A 24124-nucleotide genomic window follows, 5' to 3' on the forward strand; every position below is an offset into this window, starting at 1 on the left:
CAAGGTCATAAATTAGGACACATCCCACCCTTACATGCTAATAGTAATAAATGTGAATTATGTCTAAATATACTGAGTATTAAACACCTACATTTCTGTCGTGTATTCAATTTCATTGAATCTTTTGCTATTAGGGATGGAATACCTTAACTTCTTTATTGCTGATTCAGCATCCAACTTATTCTGCTAACTTCTGAATGCCTGACTTTCCCAAAGCTTTGACTTATATACTCTTTGGTTTGGCTAGTCCATTCCAAGGGTTGCCAGGTCATTCCATTATTTAAGGTCTTCAATGCATTTTATACGAATGCCCCTTAACCATTACACCTATATATTCCTATGTAAAACTCTGACCCACTGTTGTGGCCCTGCCCTATCCGTGGGGGTCTTGATTTAAACAAATTAGAATCTATACTACTTGAGGATACTTCTATATTAATATGACTAATAATGACTAATAATGGCTTAGCTGTTCTTGAGAAGAAGATTTTTAAAGATATTTCCAATATATTACTATGGTGAACTTTGACCCCCTGTTGTGGCCCTGCCCTACCCCCAGGGGTCAAGATTGGAACAAACTTGAATCTACACTACCTGAGGATACTTCTATTATAATATGACTAATCATGGTTTTGTTGTTCTACAGTAGAAGATTTTTAAAGACTTTTCCTATTTATTCCTATGTAAAACTTCGACCCCTCTTGCGGCCCTGCCCTACCTCCGGGGGTCATGATACGAACAAATTTGAATCTACAGTATGTCATGAAGTTTCATCTTTTCCTGCCCAGTTGGTCTTGAGAAGAAGATATTTAAAAGAAGCCAAATTTTCACGAATTCTTAATTATTTCCCCTTGAAAGAGGGCGCGGCACTTCCTTCACCCAATAATGCTTTGTGGCAAGTTTGGTTGAAATTGGCCCAGTGGTTCTTGAGAAGAAGTCGAAAATGTGAAAAGTTTACGGACTAAAGACGACAGACGGACGCCGGACACTCTTTGATCAGAGAAGCTCACTTGAGCCTTTGGCTCAGGTGAGCTAAAAATTACAATATGACAAGTTGTAATATTGTACTTTTGTGTCTACTTCCATCCGGTAAATTCAAAAATTACAATATGACAGTAATATAATTCAATCTTGTTTGCAATATGAAAAAAAATTAATGGCAAAATTGTCATTTTTATTGAACAAAGGGGTGCAAAATATAGGCTGGAATCGAGAGTTAGTGTGCGTAGTTCTTTGCCATACTCTCCCCATGGCCTTCTTTTAAAACTTAATGATGAACTAGTGATATTGTATGTTCGAGTACATATCAGGGTGTTGTGAATTCTCAGATGCAAGTTTCTGAAACTAGGCAAGTAATTTTATTCAGTGATAAAAAAAACTCTTCTGGAAGTAAATAGGGGGGGGGGGCATTTGATGTCAAAAACGACTGGGCATTAATATTGATTCTTCTAGAACACATGGGTTTTCCAAAAAGAAAAAAATCGGGTATTTAAGGCGAGATATTTTCTCGCATGATTCCGCAGACATCAAATCAACATTTAACAAACGAATTAGAGACAATGTTCAGCAATATCTCTCCTCCTCTCCCTTCGACCAACGTTAAATATATGTCAATTTTTGTAACGTTGATATTTGTAATTTTAATGTGTACCATGGCATTGAATATAGTATAACCATGTTTTGATAGAAAGTTCCCTTCTCAAAATTGCTATTTTTGTAACCATGGCAACACTGTTCATTGAAATAAAAATACTAAAATATTATTGAAGTCAGGCAAAAACTGTAGGAGGGAAAGCGATTTGAAAGTTGCTAAATATATAGTATACTCGTGTTTTGTTAGGAAGTCCCATTGTCAAAATTGCTATTTTGTAACCATGGCAACACTGTTCATTGAAATAAAAAAAAAACTAAAATCAAGAATTGTGTATCTTAGTACACCCTAAAAGTGTACCAAATTTTATTGAAGTCAGATAAAAACTGTAGGAGGGAAAGCGATTTGTAAATTGCTTATATAATTACGACAATCAGACAGCTGTAAAGCCAAAGTCTTAAGGATGACGGACATTGTGTAATTGTATAAACTCTTTCTATCAAATAAAATTGGCCAGTTTAACTAAAAACTAATTGTTTGCATGCTTTGTTTTAATAGTATCACTAAATCCTCTGTTATGGAAACATTATTTGTAAATTTGTTTGTATTTCTGTGATGTAAAAGGGAGAAAAACACATATTTTGGCAATTATGGGTCTCATTCGTTGCCATGGCAACCACGACGTCATCTTACTCTGCATAATTAAATACTTTAAGATTTTACCTTTCAGAAAATGTATAGGTTGCTTTATGTAAAAGTGACTAGAAAATGTTAAAATTTCAATTTGAAATTTTTAGGCAGTTTTGCAGAAAAAAATGCAAAATCTCTGGTAGTTAAAGGGTTAAGAGAGATAAAGGGATTTATGGGAAATGTAAAAATTTCATTGGAAAGATTTTTTTCTAATCATTCAAAAAGTATCCTGGATTTGATTAAATCGACCAACTACTATGCACATGACATAACAACAGTGCAGATGCATGTTTTCCTGAAATCTGGCAAGCTGTGATAGATTCGCTTTATTCCTAAAAGCAAAAGCATCTTTTGTAGTGCATGGTCCATACAGTAAATGTTAAAAAATAACAAAATATTGTTAATAAATCCCCCTCCCCCTTTTCCACCAATTTTGGCAGTATATAATACTTTACAGAGTTACTGCTTGCATCTTCAGTATTGCATTGCCTATGAGATGATAACTGAAATTTACATGATCAGCTATAATCGTAAAATGAAAAACCCTCTTTAGTTTTCGATAAGCAAATGGTGAACTTTTTGACACTGCCAGCCTTGGAGAGGTCATTGGCAATAATTTTTCATTTGTAAGTACAGATGTTAATATATCTATCAGGTACATATATATACATTGTATGATTATTGAAATTTAATTATTTCTTGTATGATTTTTCAAATGAGAAGCTTGATTTGTTTTTTAACATTTTTTTGCCCCCCCCCTTTTTTTTTTGAAAAAAGGGCATATTGCTCTACACTCTCTGTCCGCCGGTCGAACAGTAGAACAAGAGCTGTCCGTTCAATATCTTGAGAACCCTTAGTTTGCTTGACAAACATCAAATTTGATGTGTGAAGAAAAAACTTTTCTTTAAGTCATTGAAACTTGCGGAAAATAATACATGTAAATGCAAGAACAAAAAATTATGTAAATCTATAAATCAGTATGAACTATGAAATATATGTATATAATATTTAATTTGTATATCTCAATAAATGTTTACATGATACAGATCCGGTTTTAAATTTATGTAAATAAAATTTTATCAGTAGAAATATATTGAGCAGAGGCAAACGTCGAAAAAACACCTTTACTACTGAACCTAATATTAGATGATGAAATTGAGAAGTGTATTAAATTATTAAATGATGATTTTTTTTTATTGTAATGATTTGTTCTGTAATGAATCATTACTACAATATATATATATATATATATATATATATATATATATATATATATATATATATATATATATATATATATATATATATATATATATATATACATGTATATATATATATATATATATATATATATATATATATATATATATATATATATATATATATATATATATATATATATATATATATATATATATATATATATATATATTAAAAAGCACAAAGAAATTCACACCCACACCCACATATATATATATATATATATATATATATATACATATACATATATAACATAACTGCCCTAAGTGAAGAAATATTAGAAAGCACAAAGAAATTCACTTTTATAAGGATACCCACTTGCGCCCCAACCCGGGGTTGAACTCTCAACGGAATCTGTCTCCTAGCAGTGCAGGAACAGAGCGCTAGACCGCTCGGCCATCTAGGCAAGTCAAAAAACTTGCTTTCGATGCCGATGGAATTCTCGCAGCGCTGTCCTTCACTACACGGTCAGTGAAAATGGAAGTGAGATACAGTTAATTAGGACATTTTTTAGAGGATCGTTACCGATACATATTGTAATGAATTAATTTTTATTTATAAAGCACATTTTACAACAACTCTTAAACTAACATAACTGCCCTCAGTGAAGAAATATTAATATAGAAAGCACAAAGAAATCACTTTTATAAGGATACCCACTTGCGCCCAAACCCGGGGTTGAACTCTCGACCTACGGAATCTGTCTCCTAGCAGTGCAGGAACAGCGCGCTAGACCGATTGTGCAAGAAGAACAAGAAAAACAAAACGAATATCATCCAGAAAATAGAAGTTAGGCTAAAACAATACATCTTCCTCGTCAGAGCAATAACATATAGATAGTATGGAACATATATCAGAAACTGATCCAGGTTCTCGCAACAATCACTATGTTAGATTTATGAAAACTCCCATCAAATGCTTCAGTTTGCATTTATTTATTCCGAAAAAAAAAGCATTAGATAACAGATTGAAACACGAACATAATTTCTATTTCTGACCGACTGGGAATTAATAAACTTAAAAATAAGTCAGGTGTCTTTTCTACTACTATAGTAATATCATTATACATACATTCACTTGGTTCGAGGGCAACATGCGTTTTGTCGGACCCAAGAATCAAACTGTTTGCCTGAGGCCGTTAGGCCGAAGGCAAACAGTTTGGATCGATGGGTCGACAAAACGCATTTTGCCGGAGAACACAGTCAATAAATGTTTTGTTATACCTTTTATTTACTTATCTAATTTTTTTATTTGTTTGTTTGTTTTTCTTTTTGCTATACATGTATCTTTTGCCGCTGGCTTCCATACCAACGAATGCAAATAAGATTTAGCTAATCCCGCCCACAATGTGACGTAAGCGGTCCAATATCTCGTCCACAGGTCCAATATCTCACTCTGCAGTCAAACATCGACGTTTTTATGACTGTTCAGTAAAACATAAGGAATGTTAGACTTTGATTTACATAGGAGCTAGTTATATATAAGTATAACAATACATATTATTACACATAACCTTTTTCATTGTCACTGGTCAAATCCATTTTATTATATGATCATTAAGGAATCCAACAATGGCATTGTACTTGAAAATATTACTTCATGATTGCATAGCTCGACTAATAATTTTATGCATGGAGATACATATCAGAAATTGGTTATGTTACACGTACAATGGTAACTCGTCGCCTTTAGGGGTATCATTATTAATATTGTTTTGGGGGATGGTGGTCATATCAAAGTCAAAATAAAAGTAGTACGTATAGAATTTTAAAATACACCATTGTGTTGATATTTCAAAATTGAATGAATATCTGTATTCATTTAGACTCAGCTGGAAGCGGTGAATCCTAATGAAAAGGCTAAAAAACAGACGTCTTTAAATTCTTTCAAAGTATTAAGTACAAAAGTTATAAAATTGAACTTGTAAAATAAATAAAAGGAAGCCACCTTTAGTTTTTCAATGAATAAAAGTGAAGTTTAATTAAATCTGACATTTGAAACTTCCATTAAAAAGTAAGTTTCCAAAATAGCTGTCTTAACTAGTAATAACAGATACATATTTACAAGTTTTCACAGTAACAAACGATTCAGGGGCCCGTTTTACAAAAGAACTTACGACTAAGACCAAAATTTAATTCTGCTTGTAAATTTTTAATTTACATTATATTAAAATGGTTTTAATCTTTTTAAAAGGAATATAGTAAGATATTTTTACGCTAGCAATTTTAAAGAAAATCATCAATTATGCAAAATTTTGCAATTATCTTAAGTTTTTGATCTTGGTCATAAATTCTTTGGTAAAACGGGCCCCAGGACATGGAAAAGAGACAGTCTACCTTTAAAAAAATCAATGTTTCGTTTCAATTCATTATGTTAATTTCCTATAATAAAAAATATCATTAATTATGCACGACTTTCTGCAAATGTATTTTCCGTTTCTTCAATGGTAAATTGTGCAGCTGTGGACTTGGTTACTTTAGAGTAACCAAAGTTGAGCGTTCTCTGTCGGGAGGGGCTGTAAGAGGAAGCGTAGGTACTGCGGGGATCGTGACGACGAAGGCGACCACACATGGTTTGTCTGAATGCTTGTCTGTACTTTTTCGACATCAGATTGTATAGGATGGGATTAATGGTAGCACTGAAGAAGTACAACACGCCTACAACGAAAAAAAAATCACAAATTGACGCAATTAAATTATTATCTAGAACAATAAATGACTTCCTTTCTTTTCTTATGATAGGTACTACCTGACAGGAAGAACACGTGATTTTGGAGGTCCAGAAGCTCGGGTGTCCAGTGGTCTTTATTCATGTAGATAGTCCAGAGACGCTGGGCGTGGAATGGTGCCCAGCAAGCAAAAAACGCTATCACCACAGCAACTAAAATAACAGTTACCAAAATCAAGTCATTTGCATTCTGTGCATTTATAGTTTGAAAGAGAATAAATAATTTAAATATTCACTGTAAATTCTTATACCTAACATTTTAAGTACGGACTTGCGAGCCTGTGTTACACTGTACACTTTTCTTCTTTGTTTACGTGCTGGGCATTCTGCTCCTGAAGAATTCTGCTGAACCCCCACCACCTCCGATTTGTAAAGAGTTACTCCGATGCGGATATATATGAGAGTTATGAGAGTCATGGGTAACACAAAAAATACAAAAGATGATAACTGAAGGAACAGCTGCATCAATTCACGCCACTCTGGAGGAAAGCTGCAGACTACAGAAGCCAGAAGCGGTTCTGACGTCACAGGATGTACCAAGGCGTAAAACGTTCGAGTATGTATTGGATAAGGCAGGGCACAGATACTGGACAGAATCCATATCACTATTATCTCCTTTATGGCTCGGGACAAGTTGGAGAGTTTTTGTAATTTCATTGGATGACATATAGCTGCCCATCTTTCAAACGTAAAGGCAGTAATGGTAAGAATGGATGCATAAGCAGACATTTCAGTGACAAAGGCTTTGATAATACAGAAACCCTCACCAAGACGCCAGGGATAGGCCTCCCACACCATGTAAAGCTCCTGAGGAAGAGCTGAAAATATACAAAAGTGATTTTTATTTATTCTCTCCTTCTCTTCAAATGCATCAAGTGCCTCACTTTGAATTTTTATTGCACGAGAGATAATGCTTGTTTTATTTTCATTTTCAGAGTCGAACTGTATTGTAGACTTATCCCTCGGTTGAACAATAGAGATCTTAACATAATGCAAATTAGGATATCAATGTTGAATCCATATTTCCTGTATTTGGAACAATGTCTCAAACGGTTTGTTGATGTTAAGCTAAATCAGGAGATCTTAAGGAAGTCGGTTGTTTTCGTGTAGTACATGTTCGTTAAGCAGTTGCAAGAAGAATAATTATGTTCTTTAATGTAAGGCATTTTCTACGGAAGCGTATTTGTACCTCGTAAAAATTTTTTCAAGTGGTAATTCGAACTTTAATTTGAGCTCTTCTACCTTTTTCCTTAGCTTTTTCCCTTCATTTTAAATTATTACCAACTTTGTTTCTGCAAACGTAATATACTGAAACAAATTGGTGAGCAATTGAACTGTGTATATTTTTTTTTTACCTTGACCTTCCGTATGACCTTACATATAACTTCCTACGTTAAAAGTCCTTATATTACTTTTGGTCCATCTTGTATGATTTTATAGAGGATAACTTCATTAACTTCATAAACTTCGTGCATGACAGGATTTCAACCATACCTATTGAGAGAGATCAGACATATATCTGGTATAAGAGAATAAGCTTAAACAAATGAGACCGTGATTAGGTGTTTGATATACTGTATATGTACTCAATCAATCATTTATTTGAATCTCTTCACCATTTTACAATAGCATATTTAGACTTACAACAAATGGATTATTTAATACATAGCAATAGCATGCGTGAATAATAAAGAACAAAAACTAGTACCTTGCTATAAATGTGAAGCATGGGAATTATAGACCGGGGAGCATATTTTATTTATTTTCTTTATAAACGAACACATTTTTCTCAGAAAACAGTGTTTATTGCTATTCATGATGTTTTTAAAACTAATTATATTCTTAAATCTTATGTGTTTTTCTGTTAAGCATAGCATTCTTTCTTTTTGTAGTGAAGTGCACATAAGTATGTAATGAAATTCATCTCCGATTTCTTTTAGATTACAATGGGAACAAATTCTGTCTTGTCTTGGTATATTAAGCCAACGTCCACTTTCAATTGGTAAATGATGGTTACAAGTTCGGAATCTACAAAATGTAGTTGAATCCTTTTTTGATAAAATATTAAAATAGTTTTCAAACTTTAATTCGTCTTTGTATATCCTATAATTTAATGCTTTAGGTGAGGTTTGAAGAGTTGATTGCCAACTTTGCTTGAATTGATCAATTAATGTGAGTTTAACTTTCGCCTTTAACCATTTTGTATTATTTGAGCTTTGTTCAAGCCAAATATTAGATAGCCCACAATCATTCAGAATATTTCCAATATTTTCAAACCAGCTGATTTTTCCTCCTATTTCTTGATTTATAATAAAGCCTAATTTAAAGCATAAATTTGCAATTTTTGTTTCCTTGCCAGTAATTAATTTTGACCAGTAGGATATCAGGCGTGTTTTTATTTGATTTTCCGTAGGGTATCGACCAAGCTCACCATATATCATGAAATCTGGGGTTGAATCTTTTAAATGGAGTAAAAGTTTACAGAATTTTAGATGTACCCTTTCTATGATTGCATTATTTGAAAATCCCACACTTCACATCCATATAACAATATAGGTTGAACGATTTTATCAAACAAATCAAGTTGACACTGTATTGATAGGTTATGTTATCTTCCTTTCTTTAATACTTCATATAATGCTTTTGTTGCTTTTTCAGCTATTTTCTTTTTTGCTGTTTTAAAAGAGCCGGATTTGCATAATATAACTCCTAAATAGTTGAATTCTGTTACTACTTCTATGAACTTATCCTCATACTGCATTTGCAAATTTTCTGTACGTCTACCTTTACTAAATATTAATATTTTCGATTTATCAATATTTATTTTTAAATTCCATTTTTTGCAGTATTTATAAAAGGCATCTAATTGTTTTTGTAGTTCTTCAGAAGATTCTGCCACCAGTACAGTGTCATCTGCATATAGAATTGCAAATAATTTAAAGAATATATTTAACTTGTTTTCAAATATCTCCGACATGGTTGATAAATCTTCAATATTGGATGTATTCAGGAAATCATGTAAATCGTTTAGATACATAGAAAATAAAAATGATGACATATTTTCACCCTGTCTAACACCATTTGCACATTGAAATAAATCTGATTGTTCTTGGTTATAAACAATTCTGGATTTTATCTGGCTGTACATATTTAAAATAATATCAAACATTTTGCCGCTAATATTATGAGATAAAAGTACTTAATAAAGTGGGTTTCATATTTTAACGGCTTTGGTGCAGACAACAATGCGCTAATTTATGAATAACGCTAAGAAATCATTGATATATATATACAATACACAGCACGGACATGTATAGCGCTAATTCATGATTACGCCAACAACTCCATACCTAGTGACTGCGCTAAATTTTGAATACGCCAATTTATGTACAAGTACAGTATATTAGGGTTAATCAACACTATATTCCATGCTACAAATACAACTGAACTTAATGTATCAATATTCTGTACATGAAAACACAATGAAATTATTCCTTCTTGAATCATCAAAATTTCATAATTAAATAGTTTCTTTCCATCGTAGTTGCTTATGTACGACGGTTGTCTGGTAAAATCGTGGACAAGTAGTCGAGAGTGAAAAGTAATCAACACTGCTTTCTAAAATTCACAATCTCTGAAGTAACTTTACGTTTCATCTTTGCATAAAAAGTTTGAGAAGTCCCACTTTAATTCTGCCAATTTTACTGACGCTCATACTTAAATTCCCCTTTCTTGTTCCAGAAACATTCGAGGGACCAATCTCACACACAAACAGGGCCCTATGAAAACTTTTAAAAATAAATTATGGAAGGTACTCTCACTTTCACTGCCTATTTAGGAAATTTTTTTTTTGGTCTGCAATGATAACGTCTTTCGCCATTGCCAATAGCTGATTTTCTGTATGTTTTGATCTACCGGGGGACTCGAGCCAAAAGTTCCTTTTTTGAAAAAAATTCCCATTCCGCTTGTATTCTAATGTCTTAGGGATATTTTTTATATATTTAAGTCTCTTAAGGCGTCATTACGCAATCAACATATAACTGAACTGTTTTCAGGTACGCCGTACCGTCATCAAACGTCGCCATTTTCGTGTACTGCGTTTACCACTGCGAAAAATTAAGCAAATTTCTCGAAACTTTCCAAATGACGACATTATAGGTAGGGAAATAAAAATAATTTAATTTTTACCTCAGTCCTATCAATTAAATAAAAGCATGACTTTTTGGTCATGTGCCGTAGGGCCATACCCTGTGCAAATCAAGCATAATGAAATCCTAATTTTGAAATATAATTTATTAAAAAATATGATAAATAAACATTTGCTGCAAGATTCAGCTCAGTGCGTGCATTATGTTCCGATAAAAACGCGATGTCCACGAATTTACCGGACAGCCCTCGAATAAAATGGTAACACGAGTCCGGTTACAAAGTATATGAATACAACGCATAACGCCTTACAAAGTTGGAAAGGCTAAGAATAAAGTTGGGAAAGCCAAGATTAAAGTTGGAGAATCCGAGATTAAAGTTGGAATTACCAACTTTAAAATAAAATTACGTGGTACATGTACTAATACGCTTGTGCAACTTTTCGATAATTTATTAATGACGTCTCAAAATGTTGCAGACGGTCCATTTGAGTCAAAACTGTTTACTGATTATCAGAGGATTCGAATTATTTTACACGGATGATTGTAAGCCGTTTAGAACCTGAAGTCTGAAACTTTCAAACAAGAGGCCAAACTCGATACACAGAAAAATAATAGTAATACTTCAGTATAAAAACATTGTGTTGCTGAATTTATTGATTATATTCAGTTACTGCAATCGTTAAGAAAATTATATCAGATTCAATCGTGGTCGAACCCACAAAAAACACTGCAATAATTTCATATCACTGTATTTCTAGTCTTTATCTGATAAATGAAGTGCGAATTAAGTGCCCACTTAAAAAAAAAGTTTTTCAACTTATATATTGGGGCGTCAAATATGAGCGACCTTTTTTTCTCATTAAGAAGTGATGACCAGGGTTAATTTTTTGTGACAGACTAAATGGACTTCTAGCAACAAACTAAAGCTATACTAAGTGGACTTATACAAACTACAGCTATATATGCTAACTGGACTTATACAAACAAACAAAGGCTACATAATGATACTAACTGGACTTACACAAACAAACTATAGTTATGTATACTAAGTGACTTATTCAAACTATAGCTATATATACTAACTGGACTTACACAAAGTACAGCTTTATATACTAACTGGACTTATTCATGTAAACTACAGCTATATAATAATACTGACTGGACTTACACAAACAAACTACAGCTGTATATACTGACTTGTACAAACAAACAACAGCTATATATACTAACTGGACTTATACAAAAACTATAGCTATATAATGATACTAACTGACTTATTCAAACAAACTATAGCTATATACACTAATTGGACTTGTACAAACAAACTATAGCTAAATAATGATACTAACTGGACTTATACAAACTAAAGCTATATATTCTAACTGAATTATACAAACTATAGCTTTATATACTGATTTATACAAACAAACTATAGCTATATATACATGTACTAACTGACTTATACAAACTATAGCTATATATACTAACTGGAGTTATACAAAAAAAACTATAGCTATGTATACTAACTGGACTACAGCTACATGTATTTATACTAACTGGACTTATACAAACAAAACGATAGCTGTACACTAGACAAAATTGCTAACGCACCACCTAAATAAACTTACATTTTTCTTTTCAAAAATTGTTTATGATGTTTTTGATATATAATTATGTTACTTTAATAAAAAATGAGATATTTAAATGTTTTAACTGACAAATAACAACAGTGTTTACTGAAGCGTAACCACTTCATAGAAAAAATTAAAATGATGTCCATACGTTTTTGGTGGAATAAATTTCTATATTTTTCTTTGTGGTTGTGTTCTTTATGTTTGTACTAATTAAAAACTCAGAAAAAAGTTACACTGTATGCGGCGTTTGACTCTAGAGGAGCATGCTAAGGCAGCCAGTATGGTATCTGCAGGGGGTTCCTTTGAAGAAATTCGTGAAAAATTAAAACAATTAAAACATTATGCATTTCTCTGATGAAAAATTGTTGAAAATAAATAAACAATCATAAAAATGTTTACAATAGATAGAGACGGCATTAAGTAAGCACCACACAATAACTTCAAGATTGTTCCACAAAATTGGGGCAACCGGAAGTTGGGTGGATTTAGTGAGACACCTAGGCACTGGATGACTACCAAGCGATATGCTAGTCAATCAGGGTATATCATTTGATTTTTAAGTGGGAGACTGCTCCCGTCGCAACCTCACGGACCACCATCGGTAATCACCAACTTCACATCTTGGCAAAAACGGTGCGCAGTGCATGTCGGGAAATTGGTTTTCGGACAAGAAAGTCCTTTAAGGGTCTTGACGTGACACCAAGACATTTGTCAATCCAACTGTTTTGGAAAAGATGGCATATTTTATATATTTGTACCAATCAGGAAAATGGTCAATTCACAAATAAGAATAATAAGTGGTGCGTTAGCAATTTTGTCTAGTGTATAATAACACTAACTGGACTTATACAAACAAACTATAGCTATATATACATGTACTAAATGGACTTAAACAAACAAACTACAGCTATATATACTAACTGGAAATATACAAACAAAACAATAGCTGTATATTAACACTAACTGGACTTATACAAACAAACTACAGCTTTATATACTGACTTGTAGAAAAAAAAACTATAGCTATATGTACTAACTGGACTTATACAAACAATCTATAGTCATGTAAAATAGCTTCAAATTTATTTAAGCATATTTTTATTTATTAAAGCGTCGCCCGCGTGGCGCAGTGGTTAGAGCGTCTGCTCTAGAGTCGCGGAGTAAGGAGTTGATCCTTACGTCGCAGGTTCGAATCCCACTGTGGGACGTGGAGACCGGTCCTTCGGATGAGACCGTATTAACCGAGGTTCCGTGTCGCAGTAGGTGCTGGCACGAAAAAGATCCCTCACTGCTCAATGGCCGTAAGTGCCGAGTATAGGACAAAATTTGCAGCTCTCCACCGGCAAGTGGTGGCGTCTCCATATGAGTGAAAAATTCTCGAGAGGGACGTTAAACAACATACAAACAAACAAACAATTTACTAAAGCCATGGATCCACTCCTCTGGATCACTTGTACTTCGTCAAGTCAAGGCTAGTGACTTCATTTCTGACACGATATGCTTCTCATTACTCGGCAGTATTGTTCTCAAATGGTGTGAGATTTTGCATGCTTTAATAAACAACTGATTAAATAAAAAAGTTTTTTTTAAGTTGATTTTGTCACTTGTCAAATTTTTACTTACCATTCGGTGCATCACAAATGTGAACTAATGTCTTCCATAACATAGCCGAGTAACCTTATTTATACAAACAAACTATAGCTTTATATACTAACTGGACTTATACAAAATAACTACAGCTATATATACTAACTGGACTTATACAAAATAACTACAGCTATATATACTAACTGGACTTATACAAAATAACTACAGCTATATATACTAACTGGACAATACAACTATACAAACAAACTATAGCTTTATCTACTAACTGGACTTATTCAAAATAACTACAGCTATATATACTAACTGGACAATACAACTATACAAACAAACTATAGCTTTATCTACTAACTGGACTTATACAAAATAACTACAGCTATATATACTAACTGGACAATACAACTATACAAACAAACTATAGCTTTATCTACTAACTGGACTTATACAAAATAACTACAGCTATATATACTAACTGGACTTATACAAAATAACTACAGCTATATATACTAACTGGACTTATACAAAATAACTACAGCTATATATACTAACTGGACAATACAACTATACAAACAAACTATAGCTTTATCTACTAACTGGACTTATACAAAATAACTACAGCTATATATACTAACTGGACTTATACAAAATAACTACAGCTATATATACTAACTGGACTTATACAAAATAACTACAGCTATATATACTAACTGGACAATACAACTATACAAACAAACTACAGCTATATAACCGGTCACAGTAGCTTAGTGGTAGGGCGTTCGCTTCGTGATCGGGAGGACATGTTTCAAAAAAGGACATGTTTGAAGCGTTGAATACTGTAAATTTTGTGACTTTCAAAATTTGACTTATTCTGGAACCAACCTTCAGGAGTCTTCATTGACCGAAAGAGAGCTTACTATTTGCTGACCATACAAACACAACCTTTATACAGACTAGGCGCTTCCTGTGATCTTCTGTTACATATAATGTACCAAACATAATTTTTTAACATCTAATCAGATGATCTTATCCATTATAATTAAAGAACCTTGTTCTAAAGATACATACCACAAACAAATTTTCTTATCTCCCACACAGAAGAATTACATTGCTACATGTATTTTTTTCAATATTTCTTTCAATTGAAATCTAATGAAAAAAATTTTTAACTGTGTAGTTTGTAAACATAGACTCGTGAAAATGTTCCCAGAAACTTTTCAGAATCAACACTTAATATATTTGTAAAGCTTTTCAAAAATTATTTTAAATTTCTAAATTTTAACCAAAACATGTTTCTTGGTCAAACTTAAAGTTGTTTAAGTAGATAAATATCATTTCCTTAGTCAAATAGGCACTTATTTAAGCTGAAATATTTTAAATTTTAGAAGAAAAAAAGTGTTATTTATCCTTAGGGAAATGACCAATACTCTGGACAAAAGCTTCGGCTAACTTTGTGCCAAATTTGACCTAATTTTTCTCCATAGCTATGACAAGACGCCTTGTTACTTTTACCTTGAATCAAGGTCTTGCATATCACAGAGTCATTTGCTGGTATCAGACCAAATACAAAGTCTACATATTGTTTACTTCAAAAATTGTTAATAGGGTTAAGTTGCAGTCCGATTAATTTGATATCGTAGCATTGAATAAACTCCCATCGTTACTTTGATTTATTATATTCAATGAATTAAAGCTGCATTGGGGGGGGGGGGGGCTTTATCTCACGGTTTTACTCTTTAACATTATGTCAATTGAATTTCACAGGACACATATTTCCAGAGAGGCAATAAATATTACAGGATCAGATATACATTATAACGCTTCTGCTTCTTAATTTGTCAGAGTGTCTATATCAGTTTATCAGTACTTCGCTCGAGCGTCTTATTTGAGGTAAATAGACCATTTACATCAAACACATTATCCAATAACCGAAATCTACATGGATGGATTTTTATAGAATTAAGAAAAACATGACCTGCTGCTTAGAATTAATGTCATAATAATCTCATATAATTGTTAAGAAGGTTACACCCGTGTCAGAACTATTAGCATCAAATGGTATTACCGTCGTACTTGAACCTTCATACCAAAATTATGGTAATCACGTTTGTTCTTTTCAAAAGCATATGTTGAAAAATGAACAACATGAAATGTTTTAAGTATAAATTTGTTTCCCGTGGCTAATCTCGCTTGTTGGGCAACCACACAGTGTTAAAATTTGACAGTTTGTACAAATGAAACCAATCAACACTTAAACCTAGTCCTCCCAGCAATCTGAAATAAGCACGATCTTCGCTCAAGTGAAAAAGAAACGTCCAAAAGCGCTGTCATTGAAGTTCCGATTTCGTTAAGTAATTAGAATCTCGCGCTGGCTCTACCACGGCCTTTTATTCGACTTGCCAGGCAAATACTATAACGTACATCAACGACGTACATCCAGATTAGCACAATTCTAAGCTTTTCAGATCTGACAATATACACCTAATTTGTACACATTTTGTGGATGAGATCAGGGCGTTTTACTGTTTAAGACTTCTGAGCTGTTGAAAAACTGCAATTTTAGGAATTTTATATCTGCATTATTTACGATAAAAATAAAATCGAAAAATGTCTACCAATCCATGCATCCAATTTTTGTTTGTAGCAAGTGTACTTAAGTGTACTACTTGTAACACGTCAAATCAGTGTCAAAATCTAGTTTGGTTGATAAATCTTGGGGCTAGGATTGGATTTTTTTAAGGATGCCTGAATGAATGTATTTTAACATGCCAGGGATCTAGTTAAGTCTGATATGTTTATTTATCCTGTTTCAAGTAGTTCGTACAGTTACTGTAAATATTGTACTCTAGAATCTAACCATGGCCTTAGCATTGTTTTGCACGTTCTAATAACTAAGGTTTATATGACAACTTTGAAACATTCCATGTAATATAAACCAAATGCATATTCTCATTTCTTACTAGCTGATATCTATCGAGCATCATCTGAAAGAGGCTTAACGACATTTTCTTTTGAATTCACTTTACAGTGATGATTTTCAAAAGATCCGAGAATATCTTCATTAAATTTTAACTCTCTTTGATGAGCCTTTAAAGTTTATACTCCATGTATATAGGCTTGATCTTTTGATGGACTGCATTACAGAATCTTCTCACTAACAAACCACTAATGCATTAAACATTAACATGAATATAGCATTATTTTCATTTGACTCCATTTTAGCTAGACTTCCTGTGATCAGCTGTAGTGGCCGTTGAGGGAGTACGTGCTCTTTACTTCGCCTTCTCCAAAATAATCAATGAAAGACAACTGCTGACAGTGATTTCAGGAGGTCAATACCTCTATCCATTATTGTGTCAACTGGCTCAAGTATTATCTCTATCTTTCGGAAGCCTAGCTGTCTAAAACGATTCTTTATTGAAAAGACCAAAGAGAAATATATATATATATATATATATATATATATATATATATATATATATATATATATATATATATATATATATATATATATATATATATATATATATATATATAGCGTAAAGTGCACATTGGCATGAAAAAACATAACACAAATAAACGAATGTAAACCAAAGACTTTCATATATATAGAAACAAGCATAAAATACGCATCAAAGACGAAAATGTGCACGCATAGAATGCGCATCAAAGACAATATGCAACACGCATAAAATGCACATCAAAGACGAAAATGTAACACGCATCAAAGTGCACCAATTCAAAGACGTAAATGTAGTAATAACATACAATGTGCAACAAGACGTAAATACTAGAATACGCTTACAATGTGCACCAAAGACATAAATGTAGAAAATGCATAAAATGTCCATTAAAAACAAAAATGTAACAGTATATAGATACTGCATGCAGTTGAGTGCAACATTGAAAGACTGTGCTTGTCCCCATAATTTGTTTCGCTAAAAAATAATATAGGAAAAACTTTGAAAGATTGATTTATGTGTTAAACGGACACTCAACTACATTCAGTATTTATTATATTATACTGAATGTTTTATACAAATACATATTACAGTGAACCTTGCGCGCATAAATTCTGCGCAGTTAATATTTTTTGGAATATCATCCGTCGTCAAAAAATGTCTACTGTTGCTATGCTGGAGGGCGTAGCTTCATTATTTAGCGGGTAATCGTGTTTTTAAACAAATCTTTCTCGACGAATCAGATTCAACTAATTTACATGACAGTATAATGTCATAAAATGTACACACACATAAATAGAGTAAAGGACATAAGATACTCATCAAAAAGGAAATTGAAAAAGGCATACAATGTGCAACAAGGACGTAAATATATTAACGCGTCTCAAAAACGCATCAACTACAAAAATGTAATTAAAGGCATGGAAAGCGCACCAAAGACGTAAATAAAATGCGCATGAAAGATGTAAGTGTAATAATCATAGTTAGATAAAAGACTTCCACACGAAGCCATCTTTAAAATATTGTTTGTTTGCCCTCTCCCGACCGACTGACTAAAAATCACCCGACTTAAAACTTTTTTTAACCTCCAGGAAAGGATAGTTTTTTAATCATTCCTGAATTTTCTCATCCCGTCAACAACCACTTTAATTGTTTTGATACCTTCAGTTTTAACAGATTTTGAAAATTCAGCATTGATGTTGAGAATTTCTACCTACCAACCCCATTTTTTTTTATTATCCTGAGGCTAGAGAAGGCAAACGAACATTATTTTAAAGGTGGCCCGACATAAAACTTTTTAAAAATTATTTGGTTTTCTCTACTCCGTTTACCGTGTTCAACTTGAACCAAGACTTATTATATCAAACTTATCAATTGATTGTCGAGTTACTCCAGTTGATTATTTTTTTTAGCGGTTTAAAGAACCCCCTAGCCTCCAATATACATATTGGAACTATCTGCCCTATTTAATATTTGAAGACGTCTTAATGTGCCACATCTTTCAAATATAGACGTCATTTTTTGTAGTACGTGTACAATCATAATTATGTATTTTCTTAATCAATGAAACATTACCTTTTTGAATGTATTTATATTTTAAGTTTAAATTCTATTTTTACTTATAAAAAAATCAATCTATAATTAACTGTATTTATTTTGACAATACAGTGTTTGTTCAGTGTAAATGCATTTAAAATTGTTCAAGTACTACAGTATATTCTGGTATGCCAAATTAAAACGAATGTTCTAAAGTACACACCGTTTCTGTAGATCTAACTTTTGTATTTGAATAGGATAGAACAAGTACAGTCATGTACATGTATTTCTATTATTTTTCTAACAGATCTTTTGCAAGGAAAACAAGCTAAATAATGTACCAAGGTTCTAAGAACTTAACAATTTTGATTTAACTAAAAATAAAAGGTATTTTGAGACATAAATACGTATGATAAATATCAAGGAATAAAACTCGTGATTAAAAGACAAAGGGCAACTTTTTTTCTGGAAAAGGGTTAGAAGCCAGGTCACATTTTATTAGGCCTACTATGTATGTTATAAAAGATTCAGTAGAAAAGAATACCCATTGTTATCCATTAAAAATTGTTTCCTATACAATTCTATACTAAAAAAGTCTAACATTTTCAATGTTTTACTGAGCGGTCATAGAAAAAATCGATGTTTGACCGCAGAGCGATATATTGGACCTGTCGATGAGATGTTGGACCGCTTACGTCACAGTATGGGCGGGGTCAGCTGTATCTTATTTGCATTCGTTGGAGTTTGACAGAACTTTACGGAATTTACCAAGTTTAAACCGCGGTGCGGGTAAACAAAATTTACATCATGTTATGTCAAAATAAAAAGTAAAAGGTACAACAAAACATTTATTGACTGTGTTCTCGGGCAAAATGCGTTTTGTCGATCCCTCGAACCAAACTGTTTGCCTGCGGCCTAACGGCTTCAGGCAAACAGTTTGGTTCTTGGGTCCGACAAAACGCATGTTGCCCTCGAACCCAGTCAATAAATGTAAATTATAAATCTCTTGTTGTTCAGAATACATGATGTAAAATTTAAAGATCTAAAGGTGTTGTGTCATGCAAAAGCACATACAAGTTGCTTTTCATCCCATGAGCTCGAAATAAAAGACCCCATCGAGGCAGGCTGCTGGCAAAAAAGTTGAAGATTCAGGGGCCTCGCATTTAAAGTCAACATTTTGTAAATTTTATGGTACAATAACCTTGTTTTCAAATACAATCTGTCATTAGGTCAAATATTACAGACGTTTTTCACATAAATTCTTAGACCATTATTTTCGTAATGAAAGAAAAAATGAGCAAGCTCACATACCCCACGCTCTCCCCAAAACTCGACAATGCAACACGTAATGAATGGCACAGTGCATTTTAACTACACAGTATAATTCAAAAAGGTGCATTACTTGCAAAAAATCATCACATCAAAACTTCTTGCATATAAGGACATTCAAATCTTTGTATGTTACAAATTTAATTGGGCTGAAGTTTCTAGATAAATAATGGAATCAAATTTCTTGGTAATATACAAATCTATACATTATGTCTGAAATACCTACAAAGTTTCAGGAAATTCAGTGCAGGAGTTATGCTGACAAACTGTTATTTAAATTCCTCAGTGATTTCGATTTGTTAATGAGTGTACATGTAAGTCCATGTCCAACACATGACAATTTACACATTTAAATAATTGATGGAAACAAAATTATGATGTAGTCTTATGAATTTGTTTATATACTGTATATGAAATTATTTAAGGCAAAGCACCAATTTGGGGGGGGGGGGGGGGGGGGACTATCGAAGATTTTGTGTGTATGTGTGTTAAATCATTAATATTTTTGATCTCAAAATCAATAGGGGTCTTTTAAGGTCATGTTTCACATAAAATTTCATTACAAAAGCTGATTCCAGTGGATTTCCTTATTACCTAGCTGGAAAATTTCTTCAATAATAGGCAAAACTCTTAAGGCAAAAATAATGAAATCAGAATTTCCTGGTAATATGCACATCTACACACTGTGTACTAAATATCTGCAAAGTTTAACCGAATTCTGTGCAGCGGTATAAGAGAGTTGCACTAACAAACTGTTCATCTCTATATTCAAGTTATGGCCAAAAATCTAAGTTGAAAAGTGCCGATATTCCCAGAAAAATGATGGAATCAGAATTTCCTGGTAATACGCACATCTACACACTGTGTACCAAATATCTGCCAAGTTTGACCAAATTCTGTGCAGCGGTTTAAGAGGAGTTGCACTAACAAACTGTTCATCTCTATATTCAAGATATGGCGAAAAATCTAAGTTGAAAAGTGCCGAAATTCCCAGAAAAATAACGGAATCGGAATTTCCTGGTAATATGCACATCTACACATTGTGTCCTAAATATCTGCCAAGTTTGACGAAATCATGTGCAGCGGTTTAAGAGGAGTTGCGCTGACAAAAAAAAAAACAGGACTGAAGGACTGACTGACTGACTGACACACTGACTGACTGACTGACTGACGGACGGGTCAAATACATTATACCTCACGCAACTTGTTGCGTGGGGTATAATGACGGATTTCTCTGTTTATCCGATTTATAACAATAGGCACAGGGCCGGTGTGACCGGTCTACGGAATCCTTACTCAGTGGTACTTGATTTAACCTCTGATGTTTCTCAAGGTCTATAATTTCAATGGGTCAACGTACATGTAAGGACACAAAGTCGATTTCCCTGATATTTCTTAAATAGTCTTCAGAATAAAACTGCTCAAAATATTTGATTTCTTCCTCTCATGGTACAACATATCTATGGCAAAATGATTTTATTTCAGTGTAGGTCTAACGTCAAGGTCACAAAGTCATCGACGTGGTGTTTTATGAAAGGCTTTATGACAAGCAACGTTCATGCTTGATATCAAAACCCATCTCTTATTGATCAAAGAAACCGTTTACACTGAAAATGTAGATTAATCTTAGAATAAATCAAACATCACGCTCAAGGTCATAGGGTCAGTTATCCTGGTAATTAAGATCTTGTAAAAATTAACATCTACGCTGTATATAATTCCTGTCTCTTACTTGCAAAAGAAACAGATAAGATAGACAGGTACAGGATAGGAGGCGGGATACATGAAACAAAACAAAATAGCTTTACATTTGACTTATCAATTATGAAACTCGAGTTTTGTAAGTGTAACTTCTTGTAATATGATCAACATCCGTTGCTCGTTCCACTGTACATATTAACAACATATGCAGTGTCAATAAACTCACTCTTTATACTCTATTATTTTAAAGAAATTTTCATTACAAATGCTTGCTTAATCTAGAAAGGGAAAATTTGCTCTTTTTGTTTTTCTCCTTTAAATTTTGAATTAAATAAGTGCTTAATATATGTACTAGTATCGGAGATTTAGCACTTTTGCAATAGATGTCGATCACTGACTTCTTAAACTCGAACAAATGTTTCTCATTCTGTCTCATAATGATGATCTATTTAAAAAATAACTTATTTCCTAAACATCGGTTGACATATTTAATTAATCTTCAGTTTAAAATGAAACTAGGCATCTTTCCTTTGAAAACAAGAATGATTTGAGAATATGTACAAAATAGAAGAAAGTTTAAAGTAATAAAGGTCTTTCGTTTTCCTAGCTCAGCCAGGAATATTTATTCCTTCACTCGCAGCCATCTTAATTTTAATCCACGATACAAATCAGATAAATATCTCTAAAAGTGAACAGATTGTGAAGAAAGCGTACACAAATAACAGATGATAAAAACACATTATTTTCTTCCTGAGATGAAAAATAAATTGTCAGTCGGTGTCTTGAGGATTTTTTATTATTGTTGTGATGTTTGTTGACGTCGTATAGGGACAGGGCAATACTCGTGGGACAGAGCGGTATTCGTGGGACAAAGTGATACACTTGGGACAGCATGATACTCACTGGACAGCAATACCCGTGGGACAGAGCGATAGTCGTTAGACAGAGCAATACTCGTGGGACAGAGCGATACGTTTGTGATAGGGCATACTCTTGGTATAGAGGAATACTTGTTGGACAGAGGATATTCATGGTACAGAGCAATATTCTTGGGACAGAACGATTCAGGTAGGATAGGTCATATCAAGCGGTATATTCGTGGGACAGAGGATACTCAGGATATAGAGCGATATTCGTTGGACAGAGGATACTCGTGGTATAGAGCAATACTTGTATAGGGTATAGGATTTTCGACAGTGCCTTTTTAAAATTAGCTTCAGAGTACATAGCAGCTATGGCTGATACTAAAGACATAAGATTCTGTAAGAGCTTACAGGTGATGCTTTCTGATGTTGAAATGACACTAATAATAAGGAGCATCATGTGTTTATATGTATATAGATTACTTTGAGTTCTTGAAACATTAGCCGGCAAAATTATGGCTAGAGCTTTGAGAGTGCTTGAAAAGTTCATTACTTGCATCAAGAAATAGAACGTTTACTTTGTGAATATACATTTGGTGTTTTTCGTCTACACAAAAGGTACCCTTGGCATTGCTAATAAGCTTGTAAGAAAGGTTTTCGTAATGTGGAGACATTATACATGTATAATAATAAAAGCAACAACACTTGTCAATATTTTACTCTCATTTAATTATTTTTTGCATCTTATCCTGCTTTCAAACAACTTAATTAAAATCTATTATGGCGTACCTAGTGTCATATAGTACACTTTTATTATAAAGTAATGAACTTTAATTTTAAAGATAAATTCAGTGCTAAATCAAATCTTTAGCAACGATCCCTTAATTGAATAATTAAAAAGAATGTGCCGATGCCTGATATACTTGGATTGCATGTCCTAGCTGTTTCGCGGCGTGCTTCAGATCTGACACAGATGTAACGGTAAATTATAATCACATCAACCTCCGGAAATTGATAGAGAACTCGACGGCATTTAACAATAATTCATCCATTTGCTGAATAAAGATCCATTTTAGTTATATTTGAGTAGGAGAGAGAAAGAGAAAAGGAGCAAAATTAAATTGAAATATTCGCAAAATATATACATGTATATATCCAGCGTCAGCATATATACCTTTTGGTCATCAGCTGAATTGTTTTGATGCCAATATTTCTTACATGTATGGTTATATACTAATATAGATCAGTTATTGTTTGCTGTATCAATCTATCAAAAATAACAAAAACAAATCAGGGGATTATAAGTAAACGTACCTAGTATCAACGTGGCTAAGTCCGAAACGGATAGGTTAAATAGGTAGTAATTGGTAGCCGTGTGCATGTGACGGTTCCTGGCGATCACGATGCACGTGCATATATTCCCAACAGTCCCTGATAGAAAAATGCTTAAATACACAGTGGTCAGAATAACAAGAGAGGGCGTGTCCAGATGCCGGACCCCGAGATTCTGCTCCAAGTAATCCAGTTCACTGAAGTGACTTTCATTATAGAATGTTTTGTTCTCGGCACTGAGGTTGGCCAT

At 33.2% G+C, this 24124-nt stretch overlaps 1 protein-coding gene across 1 annotated transcript; it reads right to left on the bottom strand.

Moving 5' to 3' along the window:
* Nucleotides 1-5782: 5782 nt before the first annotated feature.
* LOC133176406 (neuropeptides capa receptor-like) lies at nucleotides 5783-24124 on the bottom strand. The gene is made up of 4 exons (XM_061311529.1): nucleotides 23857-24124; nucleotides 6520-7086; nucleotides 6290-6421; nucleotides 5783-6198 (listed from the first exon to the last, which is right to left on the bottom strand). Exons 1-4 carry the CDS (start codon nucleotides 24122-24124, stop codon nucleotides 5945-5947), a joined length of 1221 nt encoding a protein of 406 aa, XP_061167513.1. The 3' UTR covers nucleotides 5783-5944.

This window comes from Saccostrea echinata, unplaced genomic scaffold, assembly GCF_033153115.1.
Source record: "Saccostrea echinata isolate AGI-Se365-2 ecotype Australia unplaced genomic scaffold, CSIRO_AGI_Sech_v1 ptg000075l, whole genome shotgun sequence".
Classification (NCBI taxonomy): Eukaryota; Metazoa; Mollusca; class Bivalvia; order Ostreida; family Ostreidae; genus Saccostrea; species Saccostrea echinata.